General features: G+C 47.3%; 1 protein-coding gene across 2 annotated transcripts in view; it reads left to right on the top strand.

Moving 5' to 3' along the window:
* Positions 1-8,552: 8,552 nt before the first annotated feature.
* MED17 (mediator complex subunit 17) overlaps positions 8,553-21,061 on the top strand; it is a 50,379-nt gene continuing 37,870 nt past the window's right edge. For both annotated transcript variants that reach the window (XM_044286159.1, XM_044286158.1), the window contains exon 1: positions 8,553-8,866. In XM_044286159.1, coding sequence (XP_044142094.1) covers positions 8,632-8,866 — 235 coding nt within the window. In that variant the 5' untranslated portion in view covers positions 8,553-8,631. The remainder of the gene's footprint in view (positions 8,867-21,061) is intronic.

The following is a 21,061-nucleotide window of genomic DNA, read 5'->3' as shown; positions in this document are numbered from 1 at the left end:
GCAGAAACTGTTGTTAAAGGATTTCAAAGCACACATTTCTGAAAATGAAAAATGACTAGTAAACCCCAATTTTTCCCTTTCACAAGGGGTTAAAGGAGAAAATGCACCCCAGTATATGTCCCCCATTCGGAAAACACCCCATATGTGCTTGTAGCCTGCAGTATGGGCGCACAGCAGACAAACACCTAAATATGGATTTTGCTGACAGCCTGAATTGGCATACATGGAGTTTAGGTGCCATGTTATATGACAAAAAGTTCCTGAGGTCCCCAGGAATTAAAAACCCCAAGAAGTGACCCCATTTTGGAAAGAGCACCCCTGTACGAACATTTTAAGTGGTAGAAAGGGTACTTTTCTGCAAACAGGTGTCTCACAGAAGGCAGAAACACTTGTTAAAGGATTTCAAAGCACACATTTCTGAAAATGAAAAATTACTAGTAAACCCCAATTTTTCACTTTCACAAGGGGAAAAAGGAGAAAATGCACCCCAGTATATGTTCCCCATTTGCTCCCCATTCAGGAGACACCCCATATGTGCTTGTAGCCTGCTGTATGGGCGCACAGCAGAGCTCTAGAGGCAAAGTGCAAAATATGTTTTTTGCAGGCTTGAATAAACAGACGTGGATTTTAGGTGGCATGTCACATTTAAAAAATTCCTGAGGTCACCAGAAATTAAAAACCCCAATAAGTGATCCCATTTGGGAAACAGCACACCCGTACGGACATTTTAGGTGGTATCAAGGGTACCTTTAAGCAAACAGGTGTCTCACAGAAGGCAGAAACACTTGTTAAAGAATTTAAAAGCACACATTTCTGAAAATAACAAAATTACTAGCAGACTCCAATTTTTCCCTTTCACAAGGGGTTAAAGGAGAAAATGCACCCCAGTATGTGTTCCCCATTTTCTCCCCATTCAGAAAACACCCCATATGTGCTTGTAGCCTGCTGTATGGGCGCACAGCAGAGCTCTAGAGGCAAAGTGCAAAATATGGTATTTGCAGGCTTGAATAAACAGACGTGGATTTTAGGTGCCATGTCACATTAAAAAAATTATTGAGGTCCCCAGAAATTAAAAACCCCAAGAAGTGACCCCATTTTGGAAAGAGCACCCCTGTACGAACATTTTAAGTGGAGGAAAGGGTACTTTTCAGCAAACAGGTGTTTTACAGAAGGCAGAAACACTTGTTAAAGGATTTCAAAGCACACATTTCTGAAAATGAAAAATTACTAGTAAACCCCAATTTTTCACTTTCACAAGGGGTAAAAGGAGAAAATGCACCCCAGTATGTGTTCCCCATTTTCTCTCCATTCGGGAAACACCCCATATGTGCTTGTAGCCTGCAGTATGGGCGCACAGAGGCAAACAGCTAAATATGGATTTTGCAGACAGGCCTGAATTGGCAGACATGGACTTTAGGTGCCATGTTGCATGTAAAAAAAATTCTTGAGGTCCCCAGAAATTAAAAACACAAAGTGACCCCATTTTGGAAAGAGCACCCTGTACGGACATTTTAAGTGGTATAAAGGGTACTTTTCAGCAAACAGGTGTCTCACAGAAGGCAGAAACACTTGTTAAAAAAAAGTTCAAAGCACACATTTCTGAAAATGAAAAATTACTAGCAGACCCCAATTTTTCACTTTCGCAAGTGGTTAAAGGAGAAAATGCACCCTAGTATATGTTCCCCATTTTCTCCCCATTCAGGAAAAAACCCATCTGTGCTTGTAGCCTGCTGTATGGGCGCACAGCAGAGCTCTAGATGCAAAGTGCAAAATATGGTTTTTGCAGGCCTGAATGGGCAGACATGGAGTTTAGGTGCCATGTTGCATGTTAAAAAATTCCTGAGGTCCCCAGAAATTAAAAACCCCAAGAAGTGACCCTATTTTGGATAGAGCACCCCTGTACAAACATTTTAAGTGGCGGAAAGGGTACTTTTCAGCAAACAGGTGTCTCACAGAAGGCAGAAACACTTGTTAAAGAATTTAAAAGCACACATTTCTGAAAATAACAAAATTACTAGCAGACTCCAATGTTTCCCTTTCACAAGGGGTTAAAGGAGAAAATGCACCCCAGTATGTGTTCCCCATTTTCTCCCCATTCAGAAAACACCCCATATGTGCTTGTAGCCTGCTGTATGGGCGCACAGCAGAGCTCTAGATGCAAAGTGCAAAATATGGTTTTTGCAAGCCTGAATGGGCAGACATGGATTTTAGGTGCCCTGTTGCATGTTAAAAAATTCCTGAGGTCCCCAGAAATTAAAAACCCCAAGAAGTGACCCTATTTTGGATAGAGCACACCTGTACAAACATTTTAAGTGGTGGAAAGTGTATTTTTCAGCAAACAGGTGTTTTACAGAAGGCAGAAACACTTGTTAAAGGATTTCAAAGTACACATTTCTGAAAATGAAAAACTACTAGCAGACTCTAATTTTTCACTTTCACAAAGGGGTTAAAGGAGAAAATGCACCCCAGTATATGTTCCCCATTTTCTCCCCATTCAGGAGACACCCCATATGTGCTTGTAGCCTGCTGTATGGGCGCACAGCAGAGCTCTAGAGGCAAAGTGCAAAATATGGTATTTGCAGGCTTGAATAAACAGATGTGGATTTTAGGTGCCATGTCACATTAAAAAAATTATTGAGGTCCCCAGAAATTAAAAACCCCAAGAAGTGACCCCATTTTGGAAAGAGCACACCCGTACGAATATTTTAAGTGGAGGAAAGGGTACTTTTCAGCAAACAGGTGTCTCACAGAAGGCAGAAACTGTTGTTAAAGGATTTCAAAGCACACATTTCTGAAAATGAAAAATGACTAGTAAACCCCAATTTTTCCCTTTCACAAGGGGTTAAAGGAGAAAATGCACCCCAGTATATGTTCCCCATTTTCTCCCCATTCAGGAGACACCCCATATGTGCTTGTAGCCTGCTGTATGGGCGCACAGCAGAGCTCTAGAGGCAAAGTGCAAAATATGTTTTTTGCAGGCTTGAATAAACAGACGTGGATTTTAGGTGCCATGTCACATTTAAAAAATTCCTGAGGTCACCAGAAATTAAAAACTTCAATAAGTGATCCCATTTGGGAAACAGCACCCCCGTACGAATATTTTAGGTGGTATCAAGGGTACCTTTAAGCAAACAGGCGTCTCACAGAAGGCAGAAACTTGTTAAAGGATTTCAAAGCACACATTTCTGAAAATATAAAAAATTACTAGCAGACCCCAATTTTTTTTCTCACAAGGGGTTAAAGGAGAAATTGTACCCCAGAATGTGTTACCAATTTACTCCCCATTCAAGAAACACCCCATATGTGCTGGTAGCCTGCAGTATGGGCGCACAGCAGACAAACAGCTACATATGGATTTTGCTGACAGGCCTGAACTGGCAGACATGGAGTTTAGGTGCAATATTACATGTTAAAAAATTCCTGAAGTCCCCAGAAATTAAAAACCCCAAGAAGTGACCCCATTTTGAAAGGGCACCCCTGTACGAATATTTTAAGTGGTAGAAAAGGTACTTTTCAGCAAACAGGTGTCTCACAGACGGCAGAAACACTTGTTAAAGGATTTCAAAGCACACATTTCTGAAAATGAAAAATTACTAGTACATCCCAATTTTTCACTTTCACAAGGGGTTAAAGGAGAAAATGCACCCCAGTATATGTTCCCTATTCAGGAAACACCCCATATGTGCTTGTAGCCTGCTGTATGGGCGCACAGCAGACAAACAGCTAAATATGGATTTTGCTTACAGGCCTGAATTGGCATACATGGGTTATAGGCGCAATATCGCATGTTAAAAAATTCCTCAGGTCCCCAGAAATTAAAAACCAAAAGAAGTGACCCCATTTTGGAAAGAGCACCCCCGTACGGACATTTTAAGTGGTAGAAAGGGTACTTTTCGGACTGTTTCAGCAAACAGGTGTCTCACAGAAGGCAGAAACACTTGTTAAAGGATTTCAAAGCACACATTTCTGAAAATGAAAAATTACTAGCAGATCCCAATTTTTCACTTTCACAAGGGGTAACAGGACAAAATGCACCCTAGTATATGTTCCCCCATTTTCTCCCCATTCAGGAGACACCCCATACGTGCTTGTAGCCTGCTGTATGGGCGCACAGCAGGGCTCTAGATGCAAAGTACAAAATGTTTTTTGCAGGCCTGAATGGGCAGACATGGATTTTAGGTGCCATGTTGCATGTTAAAAAATTCCTGAGGTCCCCAGAAATTAAAAACCCCAAGAAGTGACCCTATTTTGGATAGAGCACCCCCATACAAACATTTTCAGTGGTAGAAAGGGTACTTTTCAGCAAGCAGGTGTCTCACAGAAGGCAGAAACACTTGTTAAAGAATTTCAAAGCACACATTTCTGAAAATTACTAGCAGACTCCAATGTTTCCCTTTCACAAAGGGTTAAAGGAGAAAATGCACCCCAGTATGTGTTCCCCATTTTCTCCCCATTCAGAAAACACCCCATATGTGCTTGTAGCCTGCGGTATGGGCGCACAGCAGAGCTCTAGAGGCAAAGTGCAAAATATGGTATTTGCAGGCTTGAATAAACAGATGTGGATATTTTAGGTGCCATGTCACATTAAAAAAATTATTGAGGTCCCCAGAAATTAAAAACCCCAAGAAGTGACCCCATTTTGGAAAGAGCACCCCTGTACGAACATTTTAAGTGGCGGAAAGGGTACTTTTCAGCAAGCAGGTGTCTCACAGAAGGCAGAAACACTTGTTAAAGGATTTCAAAGCACACATTTCTGAAAATGAAAAATTACTAGTAAACCCCAATTTTTCACTTTCACAAGAGGGAAAAAGGAGAAAATGCACCCCAGTATATGTTCCCCATTTGCTCCCCATTCAGGAGACACCCCATATGTGCTTGTAGCCTGCTGTATGGGCGCACAGCAGAGCTCTAGATGCAAAGTGCAAAATATGGTTTTTGCAGGCTTGAATAAACAGATGTGGATTTTAGGTGCCATGTCCCATGTTAAAAAGTTTCTGAGGTCCCCAGAAATTAAAAACCCCAAGAAGTGACCCCATTTCGGAAACAGCACACCCGTACTGACATGTTAAGGTGTGGAAAGGGTACTTTTGACCTAACAGGTGTTTAACAGAAATGAATATGTAGTGGTTGGTGAAAAGTGGATCTGTAAGCTATGCGGACTAAATCAGAGATATCAGGTGGAAAAACTACAGGGTACATCATGGATGAAATTAAATGAATGCTCCATGGATGAGTGGTAGATTCTGAAACAATTTTTGATGCACAGGCCAGGATTTTCAGGGCAGGTCTCGCAAGTGAAAATGGTGTCTTTCCTCATCCCCCTTTTAGAACACACCTTGCATCTTTTTTAGGTCCTTCCCTCCCTCGCTGTTTGGGGGACTTCACCAGGGAAATGTTGGTACGCCGTAACTTGTAGAAGCTTTGGGGCCCTCAATAGCTTGATTTGGAAGGGCCTTTATCACCACCTCTTAAATTGTAGGAATGTTCTTGTCTGGGCTCTAGATCTAAATAGCACGTACGCATTGTACTGCGCCATCTGTACGAGGTGCACGGACAGCTTTTTGTACCACACTTTCGTGTGGCACTGTAGGGCTTCAGAACAGGATCTGAAAGATCAACCCCTTCCATCTGCCTGTTGAAGTCCAGAATGCAGTCTGGTCTGGGGACAGTGGTTGTGGTACCACGTACAGCGGCAGGGGAGCTGGTGTTACTGTGAATGGTGGTCAGTAAAAGGACATCCCTCTTGTCCTTAACCACCAGCATGTTCTCATGTAGTAGAGCACGGCTCTGATTTTTGCGTACTGTGCCGCACGCCACAGTACATCTGGAACTTAGTGACCGGAACAGTGGTAGACTTGTGTAGTAATTATCCACGTATAGATGGTAACCCTTATCCAGCAGTGGGTGCAGTAAGTCCCACACTATCTTCCCACTAACTCCTAGGACATTTGGGGGGTTCAATCCGGGTGTCCCTTCCTTCATAAACCTGGAACTTGTGAGTGTACCCAGAGCTACTCTCACAGATTTTATACAGTTTTATGCCATACCTTGCCCGCTTGCTGTGCAGGTACTGGCAGAATCTTACCCTGCCTTTGAAAGGTAATAGGGATTCGTGTATGCAGACATTTTGTTCTGGGGTTTACACTTCGGAAAACTTTGCTTTGAAGTGGTCAAGGACGGGCCTAGTTTTGAACAGACGGTCAAATGTGGGGTCATTCTAGGGTGGGCACTGCGCATTATCGTTGTAATGTAAAAACTTAAGTATTGATTGGAATTGATTACGGGCCCTGGTATTACTGTAAACATCCGCACTGCAATACTGAGAAATCCATATGCAGCAAGAGCCCCCAAAATGTCATCATCTCTGCTGCACTTACTGGGGTCCAACCTTGGGGTCTAGCGTATGGCGATGTGTGGTTCTGGGAAATAAATTGCTGGGCGTATAAATTTGTTTGGGTTACCATAAAATTTATTAAATCTTCATAAAAAAAAAAAAGATTTTAAAAAATATCAATTTCTGTGAAGCCCGCACAGTCTATCTGAATTCCTGAGTTACCCACAAACTCAGGAATTTGGGGCTGATAATTGTCAGGGGCTCACTCTGGGGGGCCGCCTCCGCTGCTACCCTGTGGCGCCTTCTAGAGGGTCCCTCATCAGCGGATGATTATGAGGGGATAGAGGAGTAGAGGAAAGTGGCATCCTCTTCTCCCTGCAGACTCAGTATCGGAGGCAAGTATGGCGTATGCCTCTTCAGCTAGTAGTATACTCATTGGGACGGATGGGCCATTTTTATTTTATTGGGGTGCGACGTGTGAAATGTGTAAACCTTTATTTAGTGTGAGGTGTGTGTAGTACTTGCACACGTGAAGGGCCTTGTAATAAATTAGAAATAAAATTTAGTAAAAAATAAATAAATCCCAAAAAAGTCTTCTGCACGAAATAAATTAACTTGCAGTGTAAACTGAGCAGACGCGATCAGTAATGGACACTACTGGGCGGTGCTCAGTGGTTGCAAAATGCACGTACGCAGATGGTGCGTTCGTGCAAAAATTGACACTTAGGGTCCATTCACACGTCCGAAGAATGTGTCCGGAACGGGTGCGGTCCCATTAATTCTCTATAGGGCAGGAATGGATGCGGAGAGAACACAGTGTGTTGTCCGCATCCGCATTTCCGGAGCACGGCCCCGAACTTCCTGTCTGTGGCTCTGGAAAAAAATAGAACATGTCTTATTCTTGTCCGCAATTGTAGACAAGAACAGGCAGTTCCATGGGGGTGCCGGCCGGGTGTATTTAAATTGCGGATCCGCAATACACTACGGACGTGTGAATGGACCCCAACTGAAATATATATCTAACTACCACTAACTGCAGGTGTTTTTTCACACAAATTTTTTTTTTAAATAAAATAGAAAAATGTGCAGATGCGAATGAGCACACTACTGATCGGTGCTCTGCAGCACGCACACAGATCGTGCAAAAACTGTAGTATAAAAATTCACTACAGTGTCAAAAAAGTGAACACTGGCTAAAAATTTACTTATATCTACATATATAGAACTCTATATATATATATATTTATTTATATAAAACCCTAACTACAATTTCTTATTTTTGAACAAAAAAAAAAAAGGAAAATTGGCAACAAAAAAAAGCGCAAAAAATAATCCCTAGGTGCTGATCAGTCACGTATGCACTGAAAAGCACGTGGCGGTCAGAGCTCGCACGCACAAAAAGTGGTGCAGAGCTGGAAAACTAAATGGCGTCCGGAAAAAAAGGACGGGGGGGGGGGGTTCTGCCCTTTCTTGTGCTGCTGTAGCGTTATTCCTGCCAATCACAGTGCTGGCAGGGGACGCCAAACACTGGCGACCCGTCTGACCTCAGGGGAGACTGGTGCTGACTAGTTCAGCACCAGTCACCCCTGTACCACCCCCCCCCCCCTGCAGCTCTATGAATAATGGGGGTGAGGGGGCGGAAAAACCTCCCTGTGCCCGTAGGAAAGATGGCTGCCTGCCGTGCAGATCAGCCATCGTATGCCGGCCACCGAGAGATTTCGTTCAGGGATCGGGGATACACAGCGCCGTACATGTACGGCACTGGGATTTATCCTACGGGTTAATACAGATAGATCGCCATCTGTGCTACCCATAGCTCTCCCCAACATGAGTATCAGCTAAGTCAAGTGACCACTGACATCACACCTCATTTCCCATCATGAAGGCCCTCAGCAAAGATCTGCGCCCTCGTGGCCCCAGAACACAGTACATGCCCGCTCCCCCTCAGATCTGCGCCCTCGTGGCCACAGCCGGATCTGTACTATAAACCCCCGTAATTGCACCAGATTCCCCTTCCACTCCACTTGAACCCCACCGCCCCCCGAGTATGAGCTCTATACGCTGCCCCTCAGCCCTCACTGCTCCCCACGAAGCTCTGTGCACTCCACCACTGCCGCGCACATTACGTCACTACGCCGCTCGCACGCACAGCCCCTCCTCCTTTTCCACCAGCAGTCGGGGTTTGTCATGTGACCTGAAGGAGCATGTGACCAGTGACGTCACGAACCTCCTTCTAACAACTCCATTCTAGCGTCTACCATTCAGCCATCACCGCTCCTGTACAGATCTGACCGATCATGTCGGGGGGGCCGGCGGTACAGATCAGCATCGAGTCTTCCGGCGAGAAGCAGATACAAGAAGTGGGGCTGGATGGCTCGGAGACCTATGTGCAGCCGCTGTCTATGTCGCAGAACCTGGCCCGCCTGGCGCAGAGGATAGACTTCGGCCAGGATTCTGATGAAGAAGGGACTGGGGAGGGGATCGCACCCCAGGAGAACGACTGGGGGGATCAGGAGGAGGAGGAGGAGGAAGGTGAGTGTGGAGGGAGATCGGCCGATGTGGTTGCTGTCATTTATGGTACGCGGGGTTTTGACTGATTGCAGATCTCATTGGATTTCCCATTGGTTATATCTTATTGCTGACATCCCTTTCCCCGATTCCACCTCCCATTGAACATGCCTGGCCAACCTGCGGCCCTCCAGCTGTTGCTAAACCACAACTCCCAGTGTGCCCAGACTGCCTACAGCTATCAGCACACAACAGAGCACGGTGGGAGTTGTAGTTTTACAACAGCTGGAGAGCCGCAGGTTGCCATAGAAGATGCTCTCTATAGATGTCAATGGGATGTGAGCCGATGATCTAATGTTGTGGCAGATGACGGGGTAGAGAATGATTGGCCATGTTGGATTTCCACATGCCCACTCCCTTTTTTTCTTTTCGGGGACACAAGCCTCCTCCAGAGGTGTTGAGCTTGTTCCCCTCTCTTTACGTGTAATGGGGGCAGTGACAGACGTCAGCTCCACCAACATTTAACCTACAGATTGCTCTAAAAAAAAAAAAAAAAAAACTGTGTGTCCTGCGTTTCATATTTAAAGGGCTGTCTCACTTCAGCAAGGGCCATTTATCATGTAGAGAAAGTTAATACAAGGCCCTTACTAATGTATTGTGAGTGTCCATTTTTCCTCCTTTGCTGGCTGGATTCATTTTTCCATCACATTATACACTGCTCGTATCCATGGTTACAGATCACCCTGCAATCCAGCAGTGGTGGCCGTGCTTGCACACTATAGGAAAAAGCACTAGCCTATGCACGCTCCCATGGTCCCGGCTACCAGAGAGGCTGACACTTTTTTTCCTATAGTGTGCAAGCACAACCACCGCTGATGGATTGCAGGGTGGTCGTAACCATGGACGAGCAGTGTATAATGTGATGGAAAAATGAATCCAGCCAGCAAAGGAGGCAATATGGGCAATCGCAATACATTAGTAAGAGCCTGGTATTAACTTCCTCTACATGATGAATGCTATTTACTGAAGTGAGACGACCCCTTTAACATAGGCTTTGAGCTCAGATCTAGGGCCAGTGGTTTTGGGGGGGAAAAAGCCACTAAAAGGCTATGAAGGGGGTCATCTCATCTGAGACATTGATGGCGTATCGCTAAGATAGGTTGGGTCCCACCTCAGAACGTGAGAGCAGCCACGCAAGCACAGTCACCCCCCGTTCATTTCTGTGGGACTGATGGAAGTACAATCTACAATCGCTCAACTATTTTCGTAACTGCCATAGAAATGAATAGAGAAGGCTCCATGGGGGGGGGGGGGGGTCTGGAGATGGGTCTCATAGTTGGGACTCATGCCTATCTGACATTGGAATGTCTCAGATAAGACAACCCCTTTAAGATAACATCTGTAATAACTGATGATGTGGAACCCACAGACTCAGCTCTGTTTGCAGATTTCTAGTGCGTGCCGTCTGCAGTATATCGCACTTTTAAGGGGTTGTCTCTAGTGTTGAGCGACCTTGTGTTTTCAAGTTCGGCATTCGGGTTATCTAAGAATTCCATTATGGATTCCGCTACCATGGACCATAAGTTATCCTCCATGGTAGCGGAATCCATAATGAAATTCTTAAATAAAAACCAAAATTTGTACTCTGAACTTGAAAACACAAGTTCGCTCAACACTAGTTGTCTCACTTCAGCAAATAGCATTTATCATGTAGAGAACGTTAATACAATGCTCTTACTAATGTATTGTGATTGTCCATATTACCTCCTTTGCTGGCTGGATTCATTTTTCCATCACATTATACACTGCTCGTTTCCATGGTTACAACCACCCTGCAATCCAGCAGTGGTGGTCGTGCTTAGAGGTCGCAATAACACCTGCTCAAGCATCTAGGCCGTTTTACTCCCGGGGAAAAGTCTAAGGCCTCTTTCACACTTGCGTTGTCCGGATCCGGCGTGTACTCCACTTGCCGGAATTACACGCCGGATCCGGAAAAACGCAAGTGTACTGAAAGCATTTGAAGACGGTCCTGGTTGCCATAGTAGTAGTGGGGAGCGGTATACTTACAGTCCGTGCGGCTCCCGGGGCGCTCCAGAGTGACGTCAGAGCGCCCCATGCGCATGGATGAAGTGCCATGCGATCACGTCATCCATGCACGTGGGGCGCCCTGACGTCACTCTGGAGCGCCCCGGGAGCCGCAAGGATGGTAAGTATACTGCTCCCCCGCTGCCCACTACACTTTACCATGGCTGCCAGGACTTTAGCGTCCCGGCAGCCATGGTAACCATTCAGGCCGGATCCGGATCAATGCCTTTCAATGGGCATTAATTCCGGATCCGGCCTTGCGGCAAGTGTTCAGGATTTTTGGCCGGAGCAAAAAGCGCAGCATGCTGCAGTATTTTCTCCGGCCAAAAAACTTTCCGGTCCGGAACTGAAGACATCCTGATGCATCCTGAACGGATTTCACTCCATTCAGAATGCATTAGGATAAAACTGATCAGGATTCTTCCGGCATAGAGCCCCGACGACGGAACTCTATGCCGGAAGAAAAGAACGCAAGTGTGAAAGAGCCCTTAGGCCCCTTGCAGACAAGCAGCGCAGCTCCCGTCCTGACCTCCCAGCGCTGACGGGGTCACATAGCATTAAGATGCTATGTAACCCTTAGGCCTCTTTCACACGGGCGTCATGTTTTTTGCCCGGATAAGAGGCGGGTGCGTTGCGGGAAAATGCGCGATTTTTCCGCGCGAGTGCAAAACATTGTCATGCGTTTTGCACTCGCGTGAGAAAAATCGCTCATGTTTGGTACCCAAACCCGAACTTCTTCACAGAAGTTCGGGCTTGGGATTGATGTTCTGAAGATTGTATTATTTTCCCTTATAACATGGTTATAAGGGAAAATAATAGCATTCTGACTACAGAATGCATAGTATAATAGTGCTGGAAGGGTTAAAAAAATAAAAAAGTTAACTCACCTTATCCTCTTGTTCGCGTAGTTCGTTCCCGGTCTGTTCTTTGCTAGCTGTGGGCTTGAGCTGAATGACCTGTGGTGACGTCAGATCACATGCTCCATCACCATGGTCCATCACCGTGGTGATGGAGCATGTGATCTGACATCACCACAGGTCCTTTAGCCCAAGCCCACAGCTAGCAAAGAACAGACCGGGAACGAACTACGTGATCAAGAGGATAAGGTGATTTAACTTTTTTATTTTTTTAACCCTTCCAGCACTATTATACGATGCATTCTGTAGTCAGAATGCTATTATTTTCCCTTATAACCATGTTATAAGGGAAAATAATACAGTGAATAGACTGTCACCTAGCAACCATGCGTGAAAATCGCACCGCACTTGCTTGCGGATGCTTGCGATTTTCACGCAACCCCATTCACTTCTATGGGGCCTACGTTGCGTGGATTATCGCAACGCACAAAGAAGAGCATGCTGCGATTTTCACGCAACGCATAAGTGATGCGTGAAAATCACCGCTCATGTGAACAGCCCCATAGAAATGAATGGGTCAGGATTCAGTGCGGGTGCAATGCGTTCAACTCTCGCATCGCATCCGCGTGGAATACTCGCTCGTGTGAAAGGGGCCTTACAGTTCTGGAACGTATTGGATAACACTGGCAGCATTATGTGCTGGGACATCAGGCCGGGAGCTGCGCTTCGAACTCGCAGCGTGACAAAACGCTCGTCTGCAAGGGGCCTAAGGCGTACCGTTACATCTTAGGGCTGTTTCACACGAGTGGATGCCGTGCGTGACATCTGCTGCGTGAATGACAGCCAAGACCCGATGCGGACAGCAGAGGCACGGAGCAGTAACATGACTGATAATGCTCCGTGCCTCTCTGTGACCTCTTTACTACGAAATCAGAGTGACAACTTTATCTCACTGTGATTTTGTAGTAAAAAGGTCACAGAGAGACACGGAGCATTATCAGTCATGTTACTGCTCCGTGCCTCTGCTGTCCGCATCGGGTCTTGGCTGTCATTCACGCAGCGGATGTCACGCACGGCATCTGCTCGTGTGAAACAGCCCTAAGACTTTTCCCTCACATTCATCAGCGCAGCCTGTAATAACCAATAATAAAGCTCCTTACAGCAAGGAGCGTTACAGGCCCCTGCAGCAGGGGAGGCTGGCGGGAGCTGGAAGAAGGAGGGGGAGGGGCGGCTGTAGTAAGGAGAGCGGGGTGCGCTAGCCAAACATGGCCTGGACATCAAGATGGACGCACAGAGCAATGTGACAGCAGCAGTGTGGGATGTATGTATGTATGTATGTATCTGTGTGTGGGGTATGTATGTATCTGTGTGTGGGGTATGTATGTATCTGTGTGTGGGGTATGTATGTATCTGTGTGTGGGGTATGTATGTATCTGTGTGTGGGGTATGTATGTATCTGTGTGTGGGGTATGTATGTATCTGTGTGTGGGGTATGTATGTATCTGTGTGTGGGGTATGTATGTATCTGTGTGTGGGGTATGTATGTATCTGTGTGTGGGGTATGTATGTATCTGTGTGTGGGGTATGTATGTATCTGTGTGTGGGGTATGTATGTATCTGTGTGTGGGGTATGTATGTATCTGTGTGTGGGGTATGTATGTATCTGTGTGTGTGGTATGTATGTATCTGTGTGTGTGGTATGTATGTGGTGAATGCACAGCAGGCTATTATAGCCAAGTGATAAAGTACAGGGAGGGTCCGCCATATTGGACTGGACATCACTTCGCTATAGTTACCTCATGTTAGTGGTTTCCTGCACGCTCACCTCTCAGGCCCTGTTCACACCACCGCTGTTTATTTATTTTGTTCTGCTCCATTAGACGACCAGAATAGCGAAACTAACGGGCACGTAAGGGTGGGTTTTTGTCTTGCGTTTAGCATACACAAAAACCATATGCGCTAACGGACGCCTCAGACAGATGCCATACTGTGTCATCCGTCTTCATAGAGTTCCATTGTAAAAAATTATTATTTTTCAGGATGGGAAAGCGTGGTGTATCATGTTTTTCCATCCTGCAAAGTGCAGCATAGGCTAACGTATACTGGTTTTTTTAATGTATTATTTTTTTTTACAATGGAACTCTATGGTGTCACAGTACGGCGTCTGTCTCGGGCGTCTGTTAACATATATACGTTTTTTTGTGTGTCCGTTAAATGTATGACAAAAATGTGATGTGAACCCGTCCTGACGGACCGGGAAGAAGCTGAACGGACCCCGCCGACTATGATGGAGTCCATTCAGTTTCCATTCATAGTCTTTTTTACCAGACAAATAAGTGCTGCACACGAGGCTTTTTTGTCTGGTCTTTCGACAGAGCCCTGACCGGACCCTCCAACGCCGATGTGAACAAGTGTAGGCCTGCGGATTATGTATTTGTGCTCCTGCCACTCTTGTTCTCCACCTCGGCTAAAAATACTCTTCAAAAATGGTAAGAGGGGTATTTTTACTGTTACAGAAAAAATGTAGTGCGACCTCTGGCCATAACAGTGCGTCATCCGCAGATCCCTGACATATCACTGGCGGAAGCCTCCCAACCCCCCCTCCCCTCGAGCTGCGGCGCGGCCCTGCTCAGAAGTGGGAAGCGGCGGCAGGGCACAGGGAGATGAGCTCTTCCATTGTGGAAGCGCTCATCTCCATAGTCATCTGTATCGCAATCGCCGTCCTCAGGACAGCGATACAGATGGAAGTGCTGCGGCGGTGCAGGGGAGGGAGAGGCGTGTCCCTTTCCCTTCCTCTGATCGGCTGCAGGCCTAGTGCCTATCAGAGGCCGGCGCAGGCGGCGCAATTACATCATCTCGCCGCCTGAGCCATACAGCGCGGGACACAGGCCGGAAGAGGCCTGCACCGCATCACTGACATGGCGGTAAGTATAAGTGTTCTTTTATTTTTTTTAGATGTACAATAGTTTTACAGGCACATTGGGGGGGGGGGGGGGGGGGCCTGTTATTCTGGCACTTGGGGGGGGGGGCTGTTATTCTGGCACTTGGGGGGGGGGGGCTGTTATTCTGGCACTTGGGGGGGGGGGGCTGTTATTCTGGCACTTGGGGGGGGGGGCTGTTATTCTGGCACTTGGGGGGGGGGGCTGTTATTCTGGCACTTGGGGGGGGGGGGCTGTTATTCTGGCACTTGGGGGGGGGGGCTGTTATTCTGGCACTTGGGGGGGGGGGCTGTTATTCTGGCACTTGGGGGGGGGGGCTGTTATTCTGGCACTTGGGGGGGGGGGGCTGTTATTCTGGCACTTGGGGGGGGGGGGCTGTTATTCTGGCACTTGGGGGGGGGGGGCTGTTATTCTGGCACTTGGGGGGGGGGCTGTTATTCTGGCACTTGGGGGGGGGCTGTTATTCTGGCACTTGGGGGGGGGCTGTTATTCTGGCACTTGGGGGGGGGGGCTGTTATTCTGGCACTTGGGGGGGGGGGGGCTGTTATTCTGGCACAGTGGGGGGGGGGCTGTTATCAGTGTCATCTACGGGGGGCACTAAGAAGGAGTATATTATACTTGAAAATTATGGGGGACACTGAGAGCATCTACTGGGACATTTTATACTGGTACATTATAGGGGGCACTAGGAGGAAGGAGGGTGTGGAGCACTATGGAGGCATTTACTGGGGGCACTATATAGGGGTATTTTATACTGGTACATTATGGGGACATTAGCTCAACTGGGGGCATTACAAGGGGGTATTTTTTGCACGGTCACATTATAAGGAGAATTATTACTACTGGGGGGGCATTATGGTGGGCTTTATTACTCCCCAATGGTATGACCCCCTAGTAGCAGCACCGGCCTCTCCCGGCTCTGCTATCCCTCTGCCCCTTCTCCAAATCCTTATTATGAAATCTTTCTCATTAGGATAAAACACCTCATCAGCTCCGCCGAGCCCCCGGCCAAAGTGTTGAAGTGGCGTCCGAGATCCCCAAGGGCCAAGCCAAGTAACTGTAAGTATTCATGTGGAGTATGTTTATGTTATGTGGGGGGGTTCAGTCAGCACAACCCTATGCAGGTGCAGATTGCTATGGCGAAATACAGATACAAACGCAAAAACACAAATGCAATCGCACTCTGCAACCAGCACTCTGCCCTGCCTCTATGCTGGATGTTGAATGATGCATTGGTGTACATTTTGGCCAAAGCGTAATAAGCCACTCACCACGTCAAGGTCGCCTCCATGAGTGGTCCCTAACACTAGTTGTGACAGCCACACAAATTCCAGGGAGCGCAGGCACAGCATGCACGCCAAGCACACTCTGCTTGTAACCTCGTCCGGTGCCATTACAACTTTCATCGGATCCACGGATGCAAGTACCAACATGCATGGCCCATAACAGTTAGGAACTAGTGTTAGGGACCACTCATGAAGGCGACCTTGACGTGGTGAGTGGCTTATTACGCTTTGGCCAAAATGTACACCAATGCCTCATTCAACATCCAGCATAGAGGCAAGGCAGAGTGCTGGTTGCAGAGTGCGATTGCATTTGTGTTTTTATGTTTGTTATACACATATAGCATACACTGTGCCACACAATATACAGTATACCGCTACTGTGCCACACAATATACAGTATACCGCTACTGTGCCACACGATATACAGTATACCGCTACACTGTGCCACACAATATACAGTATACCGCAGACACTGTGCCACACAATATACAGTATACCTCCACACTGTGTAGTCTGTTCTATAAGCACCATTGTTTTGTGGCAGCGGACAGAAAATCAGAAAATAATCTGGAAGTGCCCCTCCCGAGACCAGGCTCTGGATCCCCCACATATCAGTTTGTGTCCTGATGGCACAGATACAGTTGAAATCAGAACATGCGGGGGTCCAGACACCTGGGTACCGGGATTTGGATTTGGACCATGGTCCGCCCTTTCAGTACACCAGTAAGAGAAGGGAATACCACGAGGGGACTGCACCCAAAAAGGGAGCTAGAAGAGGCGCCATACTGTATTACTACAGGGACCAAACCCTGCCCCATGCTGGGAGGAAATGGAAGGCAGCCCGCTGTGATCAGAAAGATGGAGAAAGAAAACACATTCACTCATCAATAAGAATGGACGAGCAGAAGTACGATAAGTCACCAGCAATATTTATTCCTCAAGAAGTGGAGGTGGACCATGGCAGGTGCTGATGGATCGAGTAAGAATTTTTGCAGATCAGGAGGTCCAAAGACTAACCCAGGTTCTACTCAGGGGGTTCAGGCGGAAGTCCACCCCAAAAAATTAAGTCTCGTGGTAGTAGCTGTAGTCTGTGTGGTGCTGCACACGTATCGGTCTTGTCATTGCTGTTTATGTGCATGAAGTTGGATGGTGATGAAGATGGAGTCTTCCCATAGGTTGGGTTCTGAAAAGCAAATATAAATATGAACAGATGTAGCAGAGCTTAAAGGGTATTCCGGTGCGGTGAAAAGCCGGTCTGATGGGCTACTCCTCTCAGAAAACAGTCCAGGACGTTACTCACCTCCCCGATGTGATGATACCCAGACCGCGCTGCGCTCCACCTCCTGCTTGTGTACCCGACATGGCAGTAAATGGGTGGAAATGCCGTTCTGCCAGTCATTGGATGATGGGAGTAATTGCCGCAGCCAGTGATTGGTGGAGCGGCATTCCCATCTATTTCCTGCCATGCTGAGTCCACAAGCAGGAAGTGGAGAGCAGCGGCGCCCAGGACCGTCAGACCAGGAGCGAGAAGGTAATAGAGTAACATCCTTTATTGTTCTCAGACATTCCCTGCCCATCGGGCCGGCTTTTCATGGCTCCGGAATACCCCTTTAGTTCCTTATTGAGGTCTTGTGGCTGCGCGGTTATAACGCTCTGTGTTAGGACGTCTGTGGATCTTTTATATTACAGTATGAGATATTTATGGAGGAAAATGTCTTTAATCTACAATTGGATTTGGTGGGAAAATTATGGAAATTTTGCTGCATGTAAAAGTCACTTACCTGGGCAAACTCCAAAGACTCTTACAGCAATTTTCACGCCCCCTCGGAGCACTGCGCAGTTTTCTTCTATCTTGATGTTTATGACAGAAGAAGCGGATGTTGGTCTTGTGCTCCTTTAAATGCAGTCCCTGCGGCACAGGGGACAGCGGTGGCTGTTTTGGAGCCATTGGTCGATGCAGGCCTGGTGGTAGATGTGGCCGCAGGGCAGTGATGTCACCTGCTCACCCCGGATGAAATCAGTGAGGCAGATGACACACGACTGTTTCTCCTCAGCATTGATGGTCCTTGCAGGGAGGTCTCCAATTTGCGCGGCCCTGGAGCTTGGTGGAGGCTGGTGGGGCACACCCAGTGGAGCCGGTGTTGGGGGCTCCGGCGGTGGTATGGCCTGAGGTCTCATGGTGCCCATCCCCTGCAGCTGTATTAGAATGTTAAAGAGGCGTTCTGCAGGGTGTATGGGAGACCTCCTGGGTGGCTGCATCTCCCTGGTCCTGCGGCTCGGTGGTATGGGCCGAGGATGATGGAACTCAGGGGTGGTGGTCTCTGCACTCTCCCGGCTGCTCTCCCCAGATGGTCGGGGGGCTTGGGCCGGCGCAGGTGTTATAGGAGAGCGGCTCCTCTCTCTGGCAGATGGTATTTGCCGATGAGGAGCTCTGACTCCGGAGACATTGCGATGTTGCCTGTCTCTCCTGGATGTTCGCTGAGCGGATCGCAACCGTTCTCGCAGGATAGTCTGACCTAAAAGAGTAACAATGGAAGTATTTCTAGTATGTGATTGTTATAGAGCCCTACAGACTATAAACACAATGGTCAGGACTCAGGAGAGGACCTCACTGACTTCTATGGGAGAGTTTTCTAGGCATGCTCTGTGACCTGTGCAGAGGTCATTGTACAGGGAAAGAAGAGATGAGCTCTGACCATCACCTGGTGGATCCTGTGTTATCTGTCATCCAAATCCTGCCTGTAATGGTATAATCTCTGTGTACAGATAAGGGTACTTTCACACTTGCGGCAAGGAACTCCGGCAGGCTGTTCAAGCGGGTGAACAGCCTGTCGAATCCGTGCTGCCGCTAGTGCACACATACCCCCGAACTACCGCTCCGGCCCCATTGACTATAATAGGGGCGGGCTGGAGCGGTAGTCCGGGGCATGCGTGCACTAGCGTCGGCACAGATCCAGCAGGCTGTTCACCTGCCGGAGTTCCTTGCCGCTAGTGTGAAACTAGCCTAAGCAGGTAACTGCAGTTAAGTGATCTGTACAGACCAAGAAGTTGCACCTATTATGAGGCTTAGTGGAATTCATGCAAAAACTGCAGGATTTCATGTTTTTTTGTTAAAGTATAGCTATTGACTTAGAAAATTAAAAAAACATCACCAAAAATTCACGGGGCCGCACGCATGCGCATTACCTCCCATTCCCGGCCATCTCTCATTCTCCACATTCATGTAAGAAACAGAACACGGCAACCTCTTATCATTGGTTGTGACGATCTGGACAGGGTCTGCTCCACTGAGACTGCTAGTGATTCTGATACACTAGCAGCCTCAGGAGTGTGCATGTACAGGTAAGGGGCGGGATTATATTATTTAAGCACCGCTTGCCTGCTGAATCACTTACAGCAGAGGCACCGCCCCCACTACAGCTCGGGAAGTGCCCCGGGAGCCGTGCACAGAGGACTGAAATGAGCAGGTGAGACAACCCCTTTATAGAGGACCTTTTATCGGTCCTGACATTACAATATAAGTACCTGGCACTGTAGGACATGTTGAGGAGATGTCCTTAAGCTTATTCTTTTTCCTATGGGCTGCTCCGTTCCCCTATTGTGCCCCCTGTTCTGGTTTCCCTCCCTGTATGCTAATCCATACCATCTGTACAGGAAGGAGGACACAGCCATGACACCCTCTGAGAAACATAGCCATCTCCTCCTCCCCTTACGAATGGTATGGATTAGTAGAAAGGGCGGGAAACCAGAACTGGGGGCACAACAGGGGATCGGAGCAGCCCATAGGGAAAAAAATAAGCTTGAGGACATTTCCTCAACATATCCTACAGTGCCAGGTACTTATATTGTAATGTCAGGACCGGTGGAAGGTCCTCTTTAAATCCGCTAGACAGGCTAACCATACCACCCACTTTACATATCTTGAGTGAGTGGTGTAAAAAAAAAAAGAATTCTCAAAATATGTGAGTAAGTAAGCTCCAAAATGTATAACATCTTTAAAAGCAGAATTTTGGTGTACTGCCCCCCCTCCCTCCTTCAACATCTTAATATTCACCCCCTTAAACATCTCAGTTATCACCAGATGACATAGTTGCCCCCATGTGTCCTGTTGGAGTTTAGACTGGTTGTCCCCACTACAGATAATGAAATTAAAGTCTGCCCAATTCTTCTTCAGAGTGTCACTTACCCTGGTTCTCGGGGCGACTGAGCCAGGTGTTGTTATCAGCGTTTAGCCGTCGTAATTCCCGGGATCCCATCTCTGGTTTCCCGAGCTGGACCTGATGACAATGTCCTCAAGTGGCCCCGATGTTTTTGGGCCTTGAAGGGGAAAATAATCGGAAGCAAACACTAGAAAACGTTCTAGCTCTCTCTTCCGGAGCCAAAATGCAGTTTACACCGAGGTGTGAACTCAAGAAAATGGCGCTGAGCCGACTGTGCAGAGGTGTCTTCTAGGTTCCTGGACATTGTGATGTCATAGAGAGGAACCTGTTGTAGATCACTGCTCTGTGACATCACCACAGCCTGGCCGCCATGATGCTTCCTGCCAACTGCTCAGTATCTACAATGGTTGTTATCTCCTCTAGATTATTAGCCTTATTTTTCACTTATGTGGTATTTTATTAAACTTTTTCTTCTTTTTGGATCCCCTCCCGGCTTTGTCTGTAGTGAAACTGCATCATGAAGTTTATGTGTGTCCAATAGTGGCGGAAAAAAAGTCAGATTGTGGCGCATGCTGTATTTACACCATAATATGTGACTTTTTGTGCTTGTCGCTAATTTACCAAAGTAGTTAAAAAGGTGAGGAGCGAAGCCTCATGTCTAATCCAGCTCCTGGGGGACATGGATTCGACTTTGTGGTGCACGGAGGGTCTGAGAAGTGTCTGATTTATTAAGAATCGTCTTCCCCTTCATATATCTGGTCCATCTCACTCCGGCGCCCAGAAGATCAGGTCTGACGTAGGAATCTCCAGTCTGGATGAATCCGGGCACAGAGTCCCTGCCGCTCAGGACTGTGCAGTGTGGGCCCTCATTGTGTCGCTGTATGGTGCTCTG

The sequence above is a fragment of the Bufo gargarizans genome, chromosome 3 (assembly GCF_014858855.1).
Source record: "Bufo gargarizans isolate SCDJY-AF-19 chromosome 3, ASM1485885v1, whole genome shotgun sequence".
Lineage (NCBI taxonomy): Eukaryota > Metazoa > Chordata > Amphibia > Anura > Bufonidae > Bufo > Bufo gargarizans.
Note: the sequence above shows the minus strand (reverse complement) of the source record. Positions and strands in the feature narration are given on the sequence as shown.